Below are 22,388 nucleotides of genomic sequence, written 5' to 3'. Positions count from 1 at the left end.
TTTATTGATACCTTTTTCTGAAACTAAACTGAAGTTTATTTTGCTTCTGTAGGTGATTTTGTACTGACGAGCTCACCATTAACACCAACCGATGGAGAACTCTTCACCTTGACCTGTAGCATCCGTGATGAATCTATAGTAAACATTGGGTGGTGGCAGAACAACAAACCTAATTTCGTTACTCAAAAGACCCCTAATTGTGTGAAGCAAGAACTCGCCTATGGTCATGACATCATCGACCGTATCAATGTGAGTTGTAGTACCACGGCCCATAGTATGACGTTTACATTTAGCTCCACCACAGACCAAGGAGCAGCGTGGCAGTGCGGGAAACAGGTTTCCGACTACGATATACACCCGAGAAGCAACAATTATACAATAGGTGGGTATAACATTATCACTGTGTTTTACCTTATACATTTAGCAATAATGTAATTGTCTCAAACGTAATCGTCGATGGCGATATAGTGGCTGAAAAACGAAAGTATACAATAAGACTAATTTCAGTGACAGGCACATGGCATAGGAATGTAAATAACAATCTTCCCAGGATTAACACATTTTCGAACATATCTTTACTAAATATATTACATGTATTTGGAACCTGGGTGTATTTCACTGTTTATTCAAGAATTTTTTTAAATATGCTCTACTGGCATAAATAGCTATGTTGTATGATTATCATATGCACAGAGATAAACACTAGTCCTACCTGTTAGGAGGAACAGGCCCAAACTTCAAGTCATTGACAAATCTACTTTCAAACGTTGCAGGTTCTGTCATGTCAACACAGTCTTTATCAACAACGACCCGACATGTTGATACTACTACTCCTGAGACAGTGACCACAACGAAAGGTAGCTCTCTTTCAAATGTGCATGTCGTATAGAGAGTATGTAGAAAGTATTCAAACATTCTTCATCAAGATTAACATTATATCCAACAATTCGTTATCTCAATTATTTTGATATATTTGGACTCACGGGCAATTTCAGCTTCACTTTTTATTCAAGAAAATACTTATACAAGATCTACTGAAATGAATGGCTATCTTTTTCAAGTCTGTCTTCCAAGAAGTAGACATATATACTCAACAACAAAAGTTCCTGTGACACCAATATGTTAGTGTAAAGTTTGGTTTTCAATATTGTAGTACATGTATGGAATTAAGTCACGAAAACGCAACTGCTACAGAAAAGCATGCATTCCATGCAAAAGTTGACTTTTATTCAAGCCCCATGCATTTCACTACCCAAAAATGGGTATAAAAACATGTGCGTTAACGGAATTCCATGTGCATTGTTTAGCATCGTGCTGACAACAACCACTCAGAAAAACAACAAAATTACGCAATTATTCAACATTACGAAATGCCACGCCTGTCCGAAAATGAACGTCTGCGAGCCATTGATATGCTTGAAGTAGGATCGAGTCAACGTGATGTTGCAAGACATTTTAACGTCCACATTAATGGCAACGTTGGCAACAGACGAATGCAGTCTGAGACCGTCCTAATGGATTCGAACAACACACCTACAAAATCGATTCAAGCAAGAAGTATCGCTGGCATTCGACGAATATCTTCACAAACCGTACGTCATCGCCTCAGATGTGCAGGGATTGTCGCCAGAAGACCCTCCAGACATCCCATTTTGACAGGAAACCACCGTCAAGCACGTCTACTGTGGTGCAGACAGCGTCTACACTGGACGGCCATGCAGTGGGGACAAATTCTATTCACTGACGAGTCTCGTGAATTTCATCCCCTGGCCGGCTCGCTCCCCTGATCTCTCACCAATCGAGCACATGTAGGATGAGATGGATCGGCGCCTTCGACGCCAACCATGTGTTCCACAGACACTCCAGGAACATCGAAACATGCTCCAGCAGATATGGACAGATATCCCACAGGACTTTGTGCGACGCCTGGTCCATTCCATGAGACGCAACCAGAGGTGGACACACACGCTATTGATTTGTAAATTGACATTTCGACATGTTCATGATTTTTTATGAAACCACGCATTATCTGAACTCAGTATGGCAAATTAAACCATATGAACACTTACAGGAGTCTTTTATCTGTTGCAAACCGAAATTGTTTCAGGTTTGGTTAAAAACATAACTTTGCATTAAATCTTATTCAATGTCACAGGAACTTTTGTTGTTCAGTATACATATGCACTAGTCCTTCCGGTGAGGAGGAACATGCTGAAACTTCAAGTCAATGACAAATCTGCTTTCAGACGTTGCAAGTTCTGTTATGTCAACACAGTCATTATCAACAACGACCCGATCTGTGGATGTAACATCTTATCCCGAGACAGTGACGCCAAAGAAAGGTAGCTCTCTTTCACGTGTGCATGACGTACTGAAGGTATGTAGAAGGTATTCCAATAAAGGCCACTGTAACTTTAACAGTTCCGGACCTAACTGATGACTCTACTTTACCATACACACCACGACTATGCAACGATAATTATACGATATCTATGTCAACGAATCAGTATTAGAATTTTAAATACCACAAAGCTATCGTTCAGGTGGTTCAAGGCTTAACCCCATGGAAGCCATAGGTACATAAATGTGCATGTCGTTCTGATGATATGCAGCAGGCATTACAACATCCTGCATCAAGATTAACATAATATCCAACACATTGTTGTCTGAATATATTTGATGTATTTGGACGCTGTGTCTATTTCAGCTTCACTGTTTATTCAGAAAAATAATTATATATAACTGGAATGAATAGCTTTCTTTTCCAAATCTGTTTTCCAAGACGTTTTCCAAACATACAGATGAGCACTTGTCCCACCAGAAGGGAGGAACATGCTAAAACTTCAAGTCAATGGCAAATCTACTTTCAGACGTTGCAAGTTCTGTTATGTCAACAAAGTCATTGTCAACAACGACCCGATCAATGGATAGAACATCTTCTCCCGAGACAGTGACGCCAAAGAAAGGTAGCCCCCCTTTCAAATAGGCGCGCCTTACGGAGGATGTGTTGAATGTATTTAAACATTCTTCATCAGGATTAACATAATATCCAACAATTCGTTATCTCAGTATATTTGATTTATTTGGATGCTGGCTCTATGTCAGCTTCAATGTGTATTACTGATATATAATACTTTGGAATGAATAGATTAATTTAAGTCTGTGTTCCAAGAAGTGTAATCAATATACATAGATAAAAACACTTGTCCCTCCAGTAGGGAGGAACATGCTAAAACTTCAAGTCAATGGCAAATCTTCTTTCAGACGTTGCAAGTTCTGTTATGTCAACGCAGTCCTTATCAACAACGACTCGATCTATGGACATAACATCTTATTTCGAGACAGTGACGCCAGGTAGCTCTCTTTCAAATATGCATGCCGTACTTAGGATATGTTGAATGTATTCAAACATTGTGTATCAGCATTGACATATCATCCGATCAATTAGACCACCTATGTGTCTCATTTGTCTAAAACTATAAACTCGGCATCAGTCTGGACTAGTACAAGCACCCCCCCACACACGTGCATGCACGTCGCTATATAGGTGCAGTACTATTGATTGCAACTTTAAACTCAATTTAACCTCACTCATCTTCAAATAATTCCTTGTCTAAACATATTAGATTTATTTGGGAACTGGGTCTATTCAGCTTCACTGTTTACTCAATACTTGTATATGGTCTTCTGAAATAAATGGCTTTCCTTTCCAAGTATGTTTTCCAAGAAGTAGACTCATCATATACATACATATAAACACCTGTCCTACCAGCAAGGAGGAACATGCCCAAACTTCAAGTCAGTGATAAATCTATTTCCAGACGTTGCAAGTTCTGCCATCTCAACACAGTCATTTTCAACAGCGACCCAATCTCTGACGACTACATCGAGTCCCGAGACAGTGACGCCAAAGAAAGGTAGCAGCTGCTCTATTTCCAATAGGCACGCCATACTGAGGATATGTTGAATGTATTTAAACATTGTGTATCAGCGTTAACATATCAACCAAACAATTAGACCACCTCTATGTCTCATTTGTCTAGCACTATTAACTCGGCATCGGTCCGGACTAGTACAAGCACCTACACACATGTGCATGCACGTCGCTAATTGTAGCAATACTCTTGAACGCAATGTTAAACCCCATTTCACCTTACCTCAAAACGATTCCCTGTCTAAATTTATTAGATTTATTTGGGACCTGGGTCTTTTTCAGCTTCACTGTTTATTCAAGAAAAGTCTTATATATGGTCTACTGACGTGAATAGCTATCTCTTTCAAGTCTCTTTTACATGAAGTAGACTCATCATGTACATACATATAAACACCAATATACATAGAGATAGACACCAGTCCCACCAGCAGCGAGGAACATGCCCAAACTTTAAGTCAGTAATAAATCTACTTTTAGACGTTTCAAGTTCTGCCATGTCAACACAGTCACCACCAACAGCGACCCGATCTTTGGCGACTACATCCAATCCCGAGACAGTGACGCCAACGAAAGGTAGTTGTCTTTCAAATGTGCATTTCGCAAACATTCTTCATCAGGGTTAACATATTTTCCATCAATTCGTTATTATCAGATATTTGGTTTATTTGGAACCTGGGTCTATTTCATGTTTATTTTATATTAACAGTAAATACTTACATATAACTTACTGAAATGAATAGCTTTCTTTGCCAAATCTGTTTTCGAAGAAGTACACTAATCATATACATATAGATAAACACTTTTTCTATCAGTAAGGAGAAACACGCTCAAACTTTATGTCAATGACAAATCTACGTTCATAAGCTGCAAGTACTGTCATAACACAATGTTCGAATAAGATCATGTGATTAGTAGTAAAATATAATATCAACTATTTATCATACACACTCGAGAACAAATTCAGGAATCTCTGTACATCTCTTTTCTATATAATTTTCGTGTGTGACATGTTCCAAGAAGTCATTAGAATGAAACAGTGTTTAATTGGCTCTTATTTAACGCCGCACATCGACATTGTGACCAACGATCCCCGCCGTCAGCATACAAGGACACTATCAAGCGAGTCACGGAGCCTGACCATCCGGTCCATGTGTCGACTCGTACAACCTGCATATGTTGCTAGGCCTCTTTTCTAAAGAGGAAGCCCCATAGGGCAAACACACCAGTGTGTATTCGAGCAACGTCTAACAAACCAGATTCCGAATTTACATGATTCAGTTGATACAGCCAGAACATTCGCTGAGTTCCTATGAATCTAAGACTCGCCTGGATCTGTATTCGTGGTTTTGTATCACCGTATGCACCGTGCACGTGGAATGTTACCGACACGTATACAAGCTGCGACTTCTTTCAGCATTACACTTTATAGACAAAGTATTCACTCTGTTCTCCACACATTGCACACATAAAATCTCTCACCCTTACTTACTTACTTACTTACTTTGGAGATTTAACGTGCGCTTTCCGACTGATGCGTATTTCGCACACGGGCCCGGTCAGGCCATTTAATGTGTTTCCGAAATGGGCGAAAGTGGTCTGTGCAACCCAAGAGGGGGGTTTAGGGGTTGCTTATATATAATTTGGGAATTTTGAGATTTGGAATAGATGCCGATGGGATTGGGGAGGAGAACTAAGGGAGCTGGGTATGGTGGATGTTTGTTTGATTATGTGATTTTGATTTGGTAGGTTATTGTGTTTTTAGATGCGTTTTATTAGTTCCGTTTTTATTGAGAATACGCCTAAGGCCTTGAAGTTTTCTAGTTTATTTTGTGGGTTTAGTATTGCTTCTAGAGTTAGAGCCTTGTTTAGATTGAGGGTGGTTTGAAATGCGGTTCGATCTGTTAGGTAGTGTGTGCAGTGGATGAGTGCGTGTTCTGGGGTTTCTGGTTGTTTGCAGTGTGGGCATCTCTCACCCTTGACAAGCTGATCTATATATGTCTTTTAAGCCACAGTCGCTCACTCCACCAAACATTGCACACAAGTAATACTCACACATAACAAGCAGTTCTATACACAGCCTTGATCAACACTCCTCCACCCATTGCACACAAGTAATACTCACACTTAACAAGCTGTTCTATACACGGCCTTGATCAACACTCCTCCACACATTGCACACAAGTAATACTCACACTTAACAAGCAGTTCTATACACGGCCTTGATCAACACTCCTCCACCCATTGCACACAAGTAATACTCACACTTAACAAGCAGTTCTATACACGGCCTTGATCAACACTCCTTCACACATTGCACACAAGTAATACTCACACTTAACAAGCAGTTTTATACACGGCCTTGATCAACACTCCTCCACACATTGCACACAAGTAATACTAACACTTAACAAGCAGTTCTATACACGGCCTTGATCAACACTCCTCCACCCATTGCACACAAGTAATACTCACACTTAACAAGCAGTTCTATACACGGCCTTGATCAACACTCCTCCACCAATTGCACACAAGTAATACTCACACTTCACAAGCAGTTCTATACACAGCCTTGATCAACACTCCTCCACCCATTGCACACAAGTAATACTCACACTTAACAAGCAGTCTATACATAGTGAGTGAGTGAGTGAGTATGGTTTTACGCCGCTTTTAGCAATAGTCCAGCAATATCACGGCGGGGGACACCAATGGGCTTCACACATTGTACCCATGTCGGGAATCGAACCCGGGTCTTCTGCGTGACGAGCGAACGCTTTAACCACTAGGCTACCCGACCGCCCCTCTATACATAGCCTTGATCAATCACGATATTATCTTTCTCCATCTACAGATGGCAGTAATCCAGACACTCTCTACATCGTGGTTGGGGTAGTAGCCGGGGTTGTTCTGCTTATCATCGTCGTCGTGGTCATCGGGTGTATCCTATGGAGAAGAAGAGCGGCCCGTGTGTATTTGTATTGAGATTAAAGATAATTCAAGACGAAACGTTAAAATTGAATATGTGCAATAACTTAAAAAAGTGTATCTAATCTTATTGGCATTTGGACAACTGGCAATAATCTTCAATTTTCGTATTTATATAATTCCAATGATCGTTAAAATCAATTCTGGTAGAGGACGAAACGCTTAATAGCGGCAGAGGATATTGATATTTCCAATAATGATGATACTCATGAAATAATGTCTTCTTCCAGATCAACATTATGATTTGAAAGAAGGAATAAATGTCAAAAGGTAAGTGTAAATCGTACTCTAGATTAAACACGCAGTTCGCATGCACGCACACAAAACACGCACGTTAAATCATTAAAAAACCAAGTACACACATTTATCACACACAAACACACACACGCACAACACACACACACACATACCAAAGTTTTACATCTTGACGTTGTTTTTGGAAGATCATTACAGTTTGTGTGTTTGTTTTCCAGCACACCATTTTCTCAAAACACAAGCTCCAACACAGGTATGTTTTTTAATTATTTAATCATCATTCGTATAATGCGGTATAAAAATGATAACTGATTTTGGAAGCATGCATACAAGAATGCATGACAAGTTGGATTACTTCAGTATTCCAGTTGTCAACCTTCTAACTTTAAATATTGAAAGGTTTTTTTCCCTTTTATGTAGGTGGTAACTGTAGAACAGGGCCTCATTAAAATCCATGGTTCATATGTTGCAGCCACATTTGTTTCACGGAAACAACAGTAAAACATATAGTGAAATTTTCGAAGTTAGTATAAGTATTAATATTAGCATTTAGTTATTAGTACTGGTATTGATATAACAGTTTAGTGCATAGTGTTGTAAGTATAACTATTAGCATTTAGTTATAAGTACATTGTGTACATAGTGCATTTAGTATTAGTGTTATTGTTAGCAGTTAGTAATAAGTATTACTATTAGCAATTTGTTTTAAGTATTAGCTTGCAGTATCGGTTTTCAAGATTTTAATGAAGAGGTGATGCTACACCTTTAAAATTATAAGCAAGTTATGCTTGGGTCAATCACTCTCTGCCAGACCCATGGTTTCAGCCAGGACAAATGCTCTGTTTTGGGGCCGACCCTTTGCTTCTTCTCAAGGATAGCTTTGCATGCTGTTTAACCTTCACTTGCACCTCAGTCACTACACTGACAAGTCATGGACAGATATCAGCAAAGTGACGCATCGAGATACTTTTTTCTTTCAAGAAACGTTTGCAACTAAGTGTATACACACGCACATATTCACGCACACACACACACGGACACGGACACGGACACACACACACACACACACACACACACACACACACACACACACACACACACACACACACACACACACACACACACACACACACACACACACACACACTCACACACTCACACACTCACACACTAACACACGTATATTTATAATATATCCCTATCACAAATAAGAATATATTAATTGAAGCAGGGTAAATCAGATATTTTCTATGATGTGTGAAGTTCTGTGAATGACTGATTCTCCAGGTCAAGCATGTATTTGAATATTTTTATAAAGCTATTATCATGTATATGGTAAAGGAATTGCAAATGTGTGGACATTTATGATCGTGCTGGGATGCTTGGTATTTTGTTGTTTTATGATAGTTCTATGTTCAGTATGTAAAATATGTATTTAAAGTAGCACTAATGTGATAATATAGTCAACATGTGTAAGAACATTGTGTGGGGAAGTCAGAATATTTCAATATGTGTATGTATTTTGATGTCACTAATTAGCCATGGTCATGTGGTCTTGGGAGTTTCTTTATTGATGCTTAGTTCTCCATCAGGCAAAACATCTGCTGAAAAGCAAACACTTTCCAACAGTTTTCTAGGTAAAACTTTGCCGCAGATAGTATGTACGGTGTCTTGCGAAATCACATCTACTTGTTCGTTTGCTCAGCAGGACTGGTCTGGACAACACGTCAGCATTCATATTCGTTTTTCCTGCTCTCTACTCAATGTTAAAGTTGTACGATGCAAAGGCTAGCTAAACCATCTGTGTCGTGTTGTTTCCAGCTTGGCACGCGTGAGTGAGTGAGTGAGTGAGTGAGTGAGTGAGTATGGTTTTACGCCGCTTTTAGCAATATTCCAGCAATATCACGGCGGGGGACACAAGAAATGGGCTTCACACATTGTACCCATGTCGGGAATCGAACCCAGGTCTTCGGCGTGACGAGCGAACGCTTTAACCACTAGGCTACCCGATCGCCCCTGAGGATGTTAGTAGTGCATTGTTATCCATCAGCTCAGTAAAGTTCTGTCCATAAAGGTAATCTGAATTCGACCATTTCAAGCACAACCACCCAGGTTGCAGGCAGGATAGTGACGCTCCGTCTTGCTAGGTCCCCTGCTGGCATAATCAATCACTCCGGGTTGTAAACCTATTGCTGGCTTATTATTGTTCTGAGGCCATGTCCACCGGTATCTGTGTGCACTCCAAAGGCTAGGGAGTAATCCACATAACCAATAACCGGATTCGTTGATAGACACTTCTTGAGTCTTAAAAGGCACTCTCTTGTGTTGAACCCCACTGCCACTGATCTTGCTATTTCTTAGGACTGTGGGGTTTGTGGATGACTCCAGAGGTGATACTTTGAATATTGAATGTAATGACGGTGAAACATTACCTTAAACTGATAAGGTCAACCGGTTCGGGTACTAGTGAGCCTGTTCCGTGTGCGTTACTACAGTGCAATCGGGAAGTGCCTGTGATTTATGGAACAAATGTAATTACCCACTTCTTGAAGGGTTGCACGATAAGCCATGGTGCCAGATACTTCATCGTGGCAACTGAACCACGCCTTTGAGATCATTACCTTATGTGAGAAGAACGTGAGAAGATTAACTAGAGACTCTTGAACTGCATACAAAGCTGGAAGTTCAAGAGTCACCATGGCAGCGAACAGTCGCGCTGTACTTAAAGGTGAGGTGAGGTGAGGTGAAATGGGGTTTAACGTCGCGTCCAAGATTATTGGACTTATATAGCGACGTGCATGTACGTGTGTGTGGCTGCTTGTACTAGTTCGGACTGATGCCGATTTATAGTGCTAGCTCACTGAGATACCATGCCGCAGTTTAACATGAATACCCCACTCAGACACAGTATACTGACACCGAGCCGACCAGTCCTTGTTTTAGCCCCTTAATGCCGAGCGCCAGACAGGGAAACAACAAGTACCATCTTTTAACGCCTTTTGGTATGACGCGGTCGGGGATCGAACCCCGAACCTTCCGCTCTCCGGGCGGACGCTCTACCACTAGACCACGGAGGCGGTCTGTACTTAAAGGCCAGACTACTAAAGGAGTAAGATGTCCAAGAGTTTGTTCTCTTTTACAGCAAATAGGAAGTCCATCAATTTATGCAGATTTTGATACAGCTCCTACAGTAAACAATTATGACAATAGTTCTGGATTCATACAACTACAAGTTTCTAATGTTACCACACGTTGATGATGTCCCCTTCAGACAGCGACGCCGACGTATACCTGCCATGTACGATGAAGTCCTACACATTCAACTACGAGTGATACGATGTTCTCAAAGCACAAGGGCATCTCATGTTGTATTGGCACGAAAGAGGTCGAGTTGAGGATGTGTGTTGACTTCAGACAGCTGAATCGGAAGACCATCAAGTATTCCTACGCATCTTCCCGAGATTGAAGAATACTTGGATTGTCTAATGTCCTGTACATGGAGAGTGGTGCACCGGGTTGAGCTAGCACATCATTCACAGTTGGGCTTCATTTTGTTTGTTCGATGCAACAGCTACTTAACAACGCCTAACTGAAGAGTGACTCGTTGGATGACATCTAGATATATTTCGAATCTGGCTTGATCATTATATATTTTTATGGGGCTTACATACAGGGATCATTCACCAGGACGAAGGAACTCCGCACTGATAGAGGGACTACATAGAGGGATCACTCCCCAGGACTAAAGAACTGCGTACGATTAGGCGGACTACAGACAGGGATCACTCCCCAGGACCAGGGAACTCCGCACTGATAACAAGACTACATACAGGGATAACTCTCCAGAACGAACGAGCTCTGCACTGTTAGGGGGACTACATACAGGGATCACTCCCCAGGACGAACGAACTCTGCACTGTTTGGGGGACTACATACAAGGATCACTCCCCAGAACTAACGAACTCAGTACAATTAGGCGGACTACAGGCAGGGATCACTCCTCAGGACTAATGAACTCTGCACTGATAGGGGGACTGCATACAGGGATCACTCCCAAAGACTAACGAACTCCGCACTGTTAGGGGGACTACATACAGGGATCACTCCCCAGGACTAATGAACTCTGCATTGATAGGCGGACTACAGACAGGGATCAATCTCCAGGAGTTGGGAACACCGCACTGTTAGAGGGCCTACAAACAGGGAACACTCCCCAGGACTAACGAACTCAGTGCAATTAGGCGGACGACATACGTGGATCACTCTCCAAGACTAACAAACGCAGTACAATTAGGCGGACTACAGACAGGGATCACTCCTCAGGACTAAGGAACTCCGCACTGTTAGAGGGCCTACATACAGGGATCACTCCCAGGACTAACGCACTTTGCACTGATAGGGGGACTACAGACAGGGATCACTCCTCAGGACTAACGAACTCAGTGCAATTAGGCGGACTACAGACAGGGATCACTCCTCAGGACTAACGCACTTTGCACTGATAAGGCGACTACATACAGGGATAACTCCCCAGGACTAAGGATCTCCGTGCTGTTATTTGGCTTGCATACAGTGAAAACTCGACTAAGGAACTCTGCTCTGTTACGAGGCTGACATACACTCATCCCTCCCAAGGATTAAGGATCTTCGTACAAAGCATTGCGGTGCATTAGATAACTTTGTCTCCACATTTTAGACATTAAGTTCATATTAATTATTTACCAATACATCTAGTTCTGCACTTAACCTTTCCGAAATAAGTATTTCGAAAGTGGTAAAGATGATGTCCTAATACTATTCTCTCATATGGATGTAAAGTTTGGTGTTTTGAAAATAAGAAATTAATTGAAAAAGACCATATTACAGAAAAAATCTTACAAAAAAGTAGGGGCGGTCGGGTAGCCTAGTGGTTAAAGCATTCGCTCCTTACGCCAAAGACCCGGGTTCGATTCCCAACATGGGTACAATGTGTGAACCCCTTCTTTGGTGTCCCCCGCCATGCTATTGCTGGACTATTGTTTAAAGTGGCGTAACACCATACTCAGTACAAACAAAATCATGAACTTTTATGTTTTTTGGTTAGCTGGGTAGACGCCCCCTTCTCAAAGATATTAAAGTAAAAATAATCTCCCAGTGATTTCTAGAATTGAGACGCAGAGGTTAACCATGAAATCGGTAAGTACTTAACAAAATTAGTGAAATCAGTAAATGACGACACAAGATCAATGAATGGTCAATGATCTATAGTTAAACAGGCAGTTTCAGGTTTAAACCTTAAGCATAAAAAATAATAACATGGGTCTAAAACATAATACAGCATAAGTAATCGGCTCCAGAAGTAATGGCCACGAATGGCCAGATTATATACACTGTTAAATGTTTTGAAAGAGGCCTGGTCCGCATTTGGGTGTTAGAAATTTGGTGTTTCTAATTTAGTGTCCAAACTAGATCAGATATAAGTACAATCGAAAGGCCTCTCGTTTCTGGCTTGTCCATCCTATGTAGTAGGTACAGCCAGTCTTCTAAAACTGTGGAGGGCACGGGTGGCCCAGTCATCTAAGGCGTCGAGATTCGCTGTGCAGAGATGCGCTCCTTGGGCACACCAGAAACCTATGGTTGTGGGTTCGAATCCCGATTTGCCCCGACTATGTTTCAAGATTTGTCAGCACCATACCCGTGCTCGTGGGTTTCACCGAAGTGGTAAACGTCTGAGACCTGCATCACTTCGGGCTTTCCTCCCACATTAAGCTGACACGCCGTGATATAACTGGAATGATGTTAAAAGCAGCGTTAAAGCAAACTCACTCACTCACTCTAAAACTGTGTTATCCAGAAACTTTTCGAACGATGAAGTCTATTACGTCCATGTACAAAACAACTCTAAAAACTATGGTACAAAACTCACCTCTTCAATACTATCCACGACAACAATTGGAATTTATTACTGTAGTTTATTAATTTCCTGCCACTGACAAAAACCACAAACAAATCTTCAACAGTGTCTACCGCCACATAACAATATATATAGGTGTCATAATGTTACACAACATACTTATTTTCCGAAAAAACGTGCAATCATATGCTTCAGTTTCAACATACATGTCTGGCCCTGTCACTTCAAAGTTCACTGTAATTACAAAGTGGGATTTGAATAATTGACACCTATTTTCAGATAATAATGGTCTTGTGAATCACTGCATCAGGAGGGAATATTACATTGATCTTGACTCTCGTCTTGTTCTCCGAAAGAACAAAGCACCTGCAAATACAAAAATGAACAATGCAAATAAGAACGCATTTGTATAAACACACACTTTTTATAGAAAACAGTTTTATTTGAATCAAGTTGGGGACAAGTGATACATGTACAAATACCCCCCCCCCCCCCCTCCCCACACCCCTGTCAAAAAAGTTAACTACGGCCTTGCACAATATAGAGTGAATATAAAGAATATAGAGTGTTCGATTACAAAAAACTACAGGCAATGCTCATAATGCATGAAGGTGCACCAGTATTGAACGAAATTTAGTGAGTTAGTACAAAATGGAAATTCATTCATTTCTTTTGCCAGATATCAGCCTTAAAGGCACCCCATTGCAATGATATCAGCCGACAGTATTTGTGTTGGCTTACTAAATGTGTTAGACTACTTTATATCGGTACCAGTGTTGATGAATGTATGTGCATGAATGACCATACTCAACAGCCAAATCATGTGATCGTGCGAAATACCAATCCATAAAGTTTCATTGACTGAATAGTCATTTTTAAATTTTGTTCGCAAAACACCAAGAAACTACAATATCCCGAACGCGCGACCCATTGAAAAGTATTGTAGGGGAATTTCCACACAGAATAAAGTCGAGTCGAATAGACACGTTTCCATAATAACGAATATTCATTTTACCTTTGCCTTCCAAACAATACGATCCCTTGTTCAGTTATGAGAAAGTTTGATATGAAACTTGGTAAGCGATAGTAAACCGTCTTCTGGAAAGTATCTGGTCCATAACTCCATAGTACTTTCCCAATTTGAAGCATCAGTTTTTGGACTGTAAGAAAATAAGAAGATTGAGTATACCCAGTATGTACTAACAGTGTACCCTCTACTTAATCATATAATGGAGACATCAGTTTTTTGTTCGTTATTGTGTAAAAGACGAACACACAACGAGGTGTAAGGACAATATCAATATATACTAATGAAACAGTCGCGCACATATGGCCACACAAGCGTACCTTTAGGCCAGTAGGTTATAGTGCTTGCAGGCAATCCTATGAAGTGTACATGGCTATTTCCCCCGTCATAGTCGCATGACAGTATTGTTCCAAGCAAGAATTGGACTGCATACAACCTCCTGGAAGAATACACGAATAATGTTTGGGATATTTAGCAAATGTAGCAACACAACATGCTCAGTAAAACTGAAGCTGTACCTGAGTGTTTTCTTGTTGGTTTGTTTGATATATTTTCTAATTACGAAAAAAAGGACACAGGGCGTATCCGACTGTGTACATGCTGACTCTGACTACCTAATTACTGACCGCTTTACCTGATGTACAGGTCCAGATTAAGGTGGATGAATTGAACTTGATACATGTTCACATGTGACAGGAGTCAAAGGTATCTATCAGCTATTTATCTCGCAATCAATAATGATCATGCGTCTTCACTTGTTAGTAGGTTGACTGTCAGGGTCTGTTTTGCAGGTGTTGTCGATGGACTGTTGTACATTTTGTGTTTGAGTAGTCCTTTAAGTGCAAACTCAGCAAACATGGTGTACATCTTTGAGGTCAAGGTGAACTGGATACATGGCCAAAGTGTATTGAAACGGAATGATTTTTCGCTCATTTTAACATTTTAATAAGTATCGAATTAGACCGGGTTTAGACCGGTACAAGAGTATTCCATTAAACCGTTATGATGACCTCAGACTATTGTTATTAATATTGATGACGAGTCCGATAAATCCCTCGAATAATCACTTGAATATGTTGATTCCGTAAATAGAATCAAACGAACCAAGAAGACCCCACTACAGTTTTCTCCATGTCATATCCGGTAATCATGTTCAAGCTAGCATTGTGTACATGTATATCATAACAACAAAACTATCCGATATATATATATATATATATATATATATATATATATATATATATATATATATATATATATATATGTAAAAAACTTACTTGTTGTCAGTATCCAAATCCATACTGGAATATTTGTCAAATATCTGAGCTTTGTCCTGTAAGACAATCCTCGGTTCAGGCTTTCCTAGGTCGGTTGACATGATATCAAAAACAGGTCCACCTCGTGTAAAGAACAAAAGGTCCACACGTGTGTCAATGCAAACGCCAAAGATGTGACTTTCTGCGAAATGAAACATCGTCGATATATCAACAAATATGGCTATTGTGGGGATTTTAAATGTATTGAAACAAATATACCAGAATTAGTAATATAAAAGCGTGAACTTTTAATATAACAGTCATCAATATCCCAGATAGATCACAACGACTATAAATGAGTTGAATTGTGCCAGCAGTGAGTGGATGACTGCTTGAACAATCGTCAACTTCCTCAGGGTAAGATGTTACATATTATAACCATCTTTCAACACCACCAGGATAAGAAGTCACATGGTTTAACCCCCATCCACACCAACAGTCTAAGATGTAACATAGTGTCACATGTCATCCACAACAGCAGAGTAAAATGTCACATATTGTAACCGTTCTTCAATACCATCAGAGTAAAATGTCACATATTGTAACCGTTCTTCAATACCACCAGAGTAAAATGTCACATATTGTAACCGTTCTTCAATACCACCAGAGTAAAATGTCACATATTGTAACCGTTCTTCAATACCACCAGAGTAAGATGTCACATAGACTAACTCCTCACCACCAGGCTAAGATGTCACATATTGTAACTATCCTTCTACTCCACTAGGCTAGGATATCACTTATTTTAACATCACTTTCACACCACCAGAGTAAGATGTCACATATTGTAACCACCCTTACACACCACCAGAGTAAGAAGTCTCATATTATAACCACCCTTAAACACCATCGCGCTTATATGTCACAGAGTGTAACCACCCTTACACACCACCAGAGTTAAATGTCACACAGTTAAATCACCCTTAAACACTATCACGCTAATATGTCACAGAGTGAAAACCACCCTTACACACCACCCGAGTAAAATGTCCCACAGTTTAATCACCCTTACACACCACCAGAGTTAAATGTCACACAGTGTAACCACCCTTACACACCACCAGAGTTAAATGTCACACAGTTTAATCACCCTTAAACACTATCAGGCCAATATGTCACACAGTGTAACCACCCTTACACACCACCAGAGTTAAATGTCACACAGTTAAATCACCCTTAAACACCATCACGCTAATATGTCACAGAGTGAGAACCACCCTTACACACCACCCGAGTTAAATGTCACACAGTTTAATCACCCTTACACACCACCAGAGTTAAATGTCACACAGTGTAACCACCCTTACACACCACCAGAGTTAAATGTCACACAGTTAAATCACCCTTAAACACCATCAAGCTAAGATGTCTCAGAGTGTAACCACCCTTACACACCACCCGAGTTAAATGTCACACAGTTAAATCACCCTTTAACACCATCATGCTAAGATGTCATACAGTGTAACCACCCTTACACACCACCAGAGTTAAATGTCACACAGTTTAATCACCCTTAAACACCATCACGCTAATATGTCACACAGTGTAACCACCCTTACACACCACCTGGGTCAGATGTCACACAGTTTAATCCCCCTTCCGTACCACCAGAGTTAAATGTCACATAGTTAAACCACCCTTCTCCACTACCAGGCTAAGATGTCTCATAGTTTAACCACCCTTCCACACCGCCAGGCTAAGATTATCATAGTTTAACCACACTTCCACACCACCATGTGAAGATGTGACATAGTTCTGTCACACGGATAAACACCCATTCTACGCCACAAGAGGTAAATGTAACCCCTTCACACCACCCGGTTTAGATGTCACATATAGTAACAACCCTTCCAAACACCCAAGGTAAGATATCATAGTTTCTAACAATTATTCGATGACCTGAGGATAAGATGTCAAGAATTGTAACCACCCTTCCACACACTCCACGGGTTAAGCTGTCAAGAATTATAACCATCCTTTAACACACCACGGGGTAAACTGTCAAGGAGGATAACCATCCTTCAACACACCACGGGGTAAGCTGTGAAGAATTGTAACCATCCTTCAACACACCACGGGGTAAGCTGTCAAGAATTGTAACCATCCTTGAACACACCACTGGGTAAGCTGTCAAGAATTATAATCATCCTTTAACACACCACGGGGTAAACTGACAAGAAGGATAACCATCCTTCAACAAACAACGGGGTAAGCTGTCAATAATTGTTACCATCCTTCAACACACCACGGTGTAAGCTGTCAAGAATTGTAACCATCCTGCAAACGCCACAGGGTAAGCTGACAAGTATTATAACCATACTTCAACACACCACGGGGTAAGCTGTGAAGAATTGTAACCATCCTTCAACACACCACTGGGTAAGCTGTCAAGAATAATAACCATCCTTCAACACAACATGAGGTAAGCTGTCAAGAATTGTAACCATCCTTCAACACACCATAGGGTAAGTGGTCAAGAATTGTAACCATCCATCAACACACCACAGGGTAAGCTGTGAAGAATTGTAACCATCCTTCAACACACCACTAGGTAAGCTGTCAAGAATAATAACCATCCTTCAACACAACACGGGGTAAGCTGTCAAGAATTGCAACCATCCTTCAACACACCACGGGGTAAGCTGTCAAGAATTGTAACCATCCTTCAACACACCACGGGGTAAGTTGTCAAGAATAATAACCATCCTTCAACGCCCTACTGGGTAAGCTGTCAAGAATTGTAACCATCCTTTAACACACCGCGGGGTAAGCTGTCAAGATTTGTAAAAACCCTTCCACACACCACAGGTTTAGCTGACAAGTATTACATCCATCCTTCAACACACCACTGGGTAAGCTGTGAAGAATTGTAACCATCCTTCAACACACCACTGGGTAAGCTGTCAAGAATTGTAACCATCCTTCAACACATCGCGGGGTAAGCTGTCAAGAATTGTAAAAACCCTTCCACACACCACAGGTTTAGCTGACAAGTATTATAACCATCCTTCAACACACCGCGGGGTAAGCTGTGAAGCATTGTAACCATCCTTGAACACACCAGGGGTAAGCTGTCAAGCATTATAACCATCCTTCAACACACCACGGTATAAGCTGTCAAGAATTGTAACCAACCTTCAACACACCATGGGGTAAGCTGTCAAGAATTGTAAAAACCCTTCCTCGGACCATGGGGTAAGCTGTCAAGAATTATAACCATCCTTCAACACACCACAGGGTAAGCTGTTAAGAATTATAACCATCTTCAACACACCCTAGGGTAAGCTGTTAAGAATTTAGCCATCATGCAACACACCACAGGGTAAACTGTCAAGAATTTAAAAACCCTTCCACACACCACAGGGTAAGCTGTCACGAATTAAAAAACAAACACTTTCACATACCACAGGGTAAGCTATCAAGAATAGTAAAAACCCTTCCACACACCACAGGGTAAGCTGTCAAGAATTGTAACCACCCTCCCACTCAACATAGGGTAAGCTGTTAAATATTGATGGGGTTATACCTGTATTGTCCAGGAATATATGTTAAGACTAGGTGTTAAAAAAGGTATAGTTGTACACAAGAAGTTTTGAAGTATATAAGTGTGTACTTCATTTTATAAAAGCATACATAGCAGTATAAATAATTCACTTATATTTTCTAAAAGCAAGTTTTATCTTTCAAAGTACACGAAAGATATTTCTTAATCATTGCAGATTATTCTACTGTTACACTTATAACTCCTTTGAACGACGAATGATAGGCAAAGAAAGTGTATGGCATGTGTATTGGTACTTTATCCAACGGATGATACCGTGGGCTACTAGATGTGAAAGATACATATTGACAACATCCCTTCAAATTGCACTAGAATGGGGATATATCCCAATCAACAAATACTTTGCGTAAGAAGCGGTTAAATGGATCGGGTGGTAAAGTTCGTTGATTTCGTTGATGCATGTCATTGCATCATAGGACCTTCAACGAGAAACAAACAATATCTAAATCAGTACGCGTTGTACTGAGTGTGGCTTTCGTCCTTGAAAGCATTAACAAGCTCATACATACTTTCTGAATGAAAGGTCGCTGCTTTTCCCAGTCTGTTCCGGTAAGCCCACATTATACTTCTGCCAAACGTCCAGAGCAGTCTTCCCCTGTTCGCATCATAGGCAAATTGGTTGATAAGAGGCTTCTCTGATCTCGGCACTTTACTCCAAATGCCTTTCTTGAGGTCAAATGAATGGAAGCTTCCTGTTGTGAACGCTCTATATTCTTGGACAATCACCTGACTGGCAGTCTGGCCACTCAGAGTTGTGAGGTGTCGTGGCACCAACGAGACATCTGAGACATTTGAGACATCTGGGACATCTGGGACATCTGAGACATCTGAGACGTTTGAGACATCTGGGATATCTGGGACAACTGAGACATTTGAGACATTTGATACATCTGGGACATCTGGGACATCTGGGACATCTGTGGAAGATGACTTAAAATGAGATGAGACAGATTTTGTCTTCATTTGGATCAAAATAGACTGAACCGCAAAAGAAACGTCACCCCCAGTAACATGGCATGAATAGTTGTCATTTAAATATCTGGGTAATTATAGTCAAAGTTTCTAAAGTTTTACATTACCTTATCCGGAAAAATGAAATTTGATGATAAAAAAACAAAGTAGATGTCAATGAAACCGATACACCCCATGAACGTGAGTTCCGTGCTAATTGAAATGCACATGCGTTCCCCTATATCTTGCCCTATAAAAAAACACCCAGATCGGATAACATTCATTCGTTATTGAATTGCTACCACATGCCGAGGTTGACAAGAAATCAGCGACACCAAGCCCTTCGACGATTGCAAGCTGGAAAAACCGCCAGGCAAGTAGCTAATGCATTTCAAGATCACGTAAGGACCATATACAGGCTCAAGCAACGGTACCAGACCACAAACACTACAGATGACTGACCACGTAGTGGCAGACCAATGGTCACCACCCAACGTCAGGATCGTCATATTGTTCGACAGCATCTTCAAGATCGCTTGTGTTACTGCTGCAGAAACTGCTCGACAGGCCATGGGTACACACCAGCGACACCGTGCCACCACGATTGACGAGCAGGCACCACCACTGTCACAGGCCACACAGACCGTCTTCAGTGGGCAACACGGCACCGGCATTTGTGCCACCAGCAGTGGAAAGGATGACAGCCGTTACTGTATCTCAACAGCAGATGAGAGAGAGAGACTCTGGCGACGCCGGGGGAACGTTATTCGGATGCTTGTGTTGTTGTGGAATTGGAATTGGTCATGCACAGAGGGTCGGCCCTGTGGTCTTCCAGAACATCGGCTCCGGGAGAGGAAATTGTGTCACAGCAAGTCGGTACATTAATCAAGTCTTGAGACCACATGCCATACCTCATTTGGCACGTCGCCGCAACCGAGAGTTGCAGCATGATAACGCCCGTCCCCACACTGCGAGAGCAACAAGAGACTTCCTCCAGCAGTATGGCATCAGAACTATGCAGAGGCCTGCCCTCAGTCCCAATTTAAATCCCATTGAGCATCTGTGGAGCGAGATTCAAAGACGGCTAAATGACGTCCGACAAAGGCCGACAACTGCAGCTGAACTGCGTCAGGCGTTCCTCAAAGTGTGGGCTCAAGTGCCTATGGCCTTCATCAACCGCCTCATCCATTGCATGAATCGACGTTGCACGGCACAAGAGATACTGACTTGAGATACCATTTTCTCAGAGTCTAGTGTTGTGTTGACACTTTAATTTCAACCTTGATGATCAGTTTTGGGAAGTTTCATCTTTTTTATATGTCCCAAAGTATGTTTACAGTGGTTGGACAAATAAGGTTTTCATATATCTATCCACGGTGACGTTTCTTTTGCGGTTCAGCATATGTGTTGTGAACTGTTGGTTTAATACTGAAATCATTAAATGCGCATATATCCTATCCATATGGTAATCAGAAAAATAACATGGGCTATAAAAGTGTCGCTTTGCTTCCTATACTGTAAGAACCATCAACACAATCAGTTTCGTCAGTCACGCTTTTAACCTCTGCTATTCAATAGGGGGCACGGGTGGCCCAGTCGTCTAAAACGCCACGATTCGCTGTGCAGAGTTGCGTCCCTTGGGCACGCCAGAAACCTATGATTGTGGGTTCGAATCCCGGTTCGCCCCGATTATATTTCTAGGTTTGTCAGCATCATACCCGTGCTCGTGGATTTTACCGAAGTGGTAAACGTCTTAGACCTGCATCACTTCGGACTTTCCTCCCACATTAAGCTGACAGGCCGTGATATAACTGGAATAATGTTAAAAGCAGCGTTAAACCAAACTCACTAACTCACTCCTATACTGTAGAAGTTGTAATTTAAAGTAACATATGACACAAACATGTCATTGGCGTTCACGGGAGGTAAGAAATAATCAACAGGTTGTTGATACAAGATGATTATCATGGACAGAATATATCTGGTAAAAGATTTCAAGTCACATCATGCCAAATTGTTTGTTTTCATGAATGTGAAAGTCATTGTTATTTAAATGATAAAAGGGAATCGGCGATTGGGAAGGTGTTAACGCCGCTTTCAACGACATTTAAGTTATATCAAGGCGTGTCTGTTTCTTGTGGGAGGAAACCCCGAAACACGCTACTGTAAGACGTTTACCACTATAGTGTAATCCTCGAGTATTGGTATGGCGCGGAAACACAAAGTATCATAATCAGGGCGAACCGGGATGCGAACCGTGATTCTTGCACGTAACTAGGGACGCAACTCTGAAGAGCAACGTACGACGCCATAGATACTCATGACATCCGTACAGCGATGTATGGTGACCTATGCTCTGAAAGATCTCACATCCAAGTAATAGGGATCAGCTTCCAGGTCAGTAGGGCTGCACGACTGTGGAATACATATTTACCTATGTCAAAATAATTTAAGACAAACAAGAG

General features: G+C 41.2%; 2 protein-coding genes across 4 annotated transcripts in view; one reads left to right on the top strand and one right to left on the bottom strand.

The window, feature by feature from the left end:
• Positions 1 to 222: 222 nt before the first annotated feature.
• Positions 223 to 22,388, top strand: part of LOC124144087 (mucin-5AC-like) — a 36,307-nt gene continuing 14,141 nt past the window's right edge. Inside the window, exons 1-10 of one of the 3 annotated variants that reach the window (XM_048390214.1) lie at positions 223 to 382; positions 774 to 857; positions 2,247 to 2,342; positions 2,871 to 2,966; positions 3,265 to 3,354; positions 3,822 to 3,917; positions 4,412 to 4,507; positions 6,786 to 6,899; positions 7,150 to 7,189; positions 7,393 to 7,427. In XM_048390214.1, coding sequence (XP_048246171.1) covers positions 277 to 382; positions 774 to 857; positions 2,247 to 2,342; positions 2,871 to 2,966; positions 3,265 to 3,354; positions 3,822 to 3,917; positions 4,412 to 4,507; positions 6,786 to 6,899; positions 7,150 to 7,189; positions 7,393 to 7,427 — 853 coding nt within the window. In that variant the 5' untranslated portion in view covers positions 223 to 276. Of the gene's footprint in view, positions 383 to 764; positions 858 to 2,246; positions 2,343 to 2,870; positions 2,967 to 3,264; positions 3,355 to 3,821; positions 3,918 to 4,411; positions 4,508 to 6,785; positions 6,900 to 7,149; positions 7,190 to 7,392; positions 7,428 to 22,388 lie in introns of all 3 variants that reach the window. The other 2 variants (XM_046513334.2, XM_048390215.1) reach the window with 2 other exon arrangements.
• On the bottom strand, positions 12,909 to 15,724 carry LOC124144104. The gene is made up of 4 exons (XM_048390216.1): positions 15,372 to 15,724; positions 14,415 to 14,533; positions 14,083 to 14,227; positions 12,909 to 13,433 (listed from the first exon to the last, which is right to left on the bottom strand). Exons 1-4 carry the CDS (start codon positions 15,566 to 15,568, stop codon positions 13,343 to 13,345), a joined length of 552 nt encoding a protein of 183 aa, XP_048246173.1. The 5' UTR covers positions 15,569 to 15,724; the 3' UTR covers positions 12,909 to 13,342.

Source organism: Haliotis rufescens, unplaced genomic scaffold (assembly GCF_023055435.1).
Source record: "Haliotis rufescens isolate VD_foot unplaced genomic scaffold, xgHalRufe1.0.p SCAF_87, whole genome shotgun sequence".
Taxonomy (NCBI): Eukaryota; Metazoa; Mollusca; class Gastropoda; order Lepetellida; family Haliotidae; genus Haliotis; species Haliotis rufescens.
This window is presented reverse-complemented; position numbering and strand designations above follow the sequence as displayed.

Bases quoted from the DNA above. Each gene is read 5' to 3' on its own strand.
- LOC124144104 (XM_048390216.1), bottom strand. From the start codon at position 15,568: ATGTTTCATTTCGCAGAAAGTCACATCTTTGGCGTTTGCATTGACACA. The intron at 14,534-15,371 runs GTAAGTTTTTTA...GTATTCTTCCAG, and splicing joins GATTTGGATACTGACAACAA to GAGGTTGTATGCAGTCCAAT. The intron at 13,434-14,082 runs GTAAAATGAATA...TTGTATTTGCAG, and splicing joins GTATTGTTTGGAAGGCAAAG to GTGCTTTGTTCTTTCGGAGA.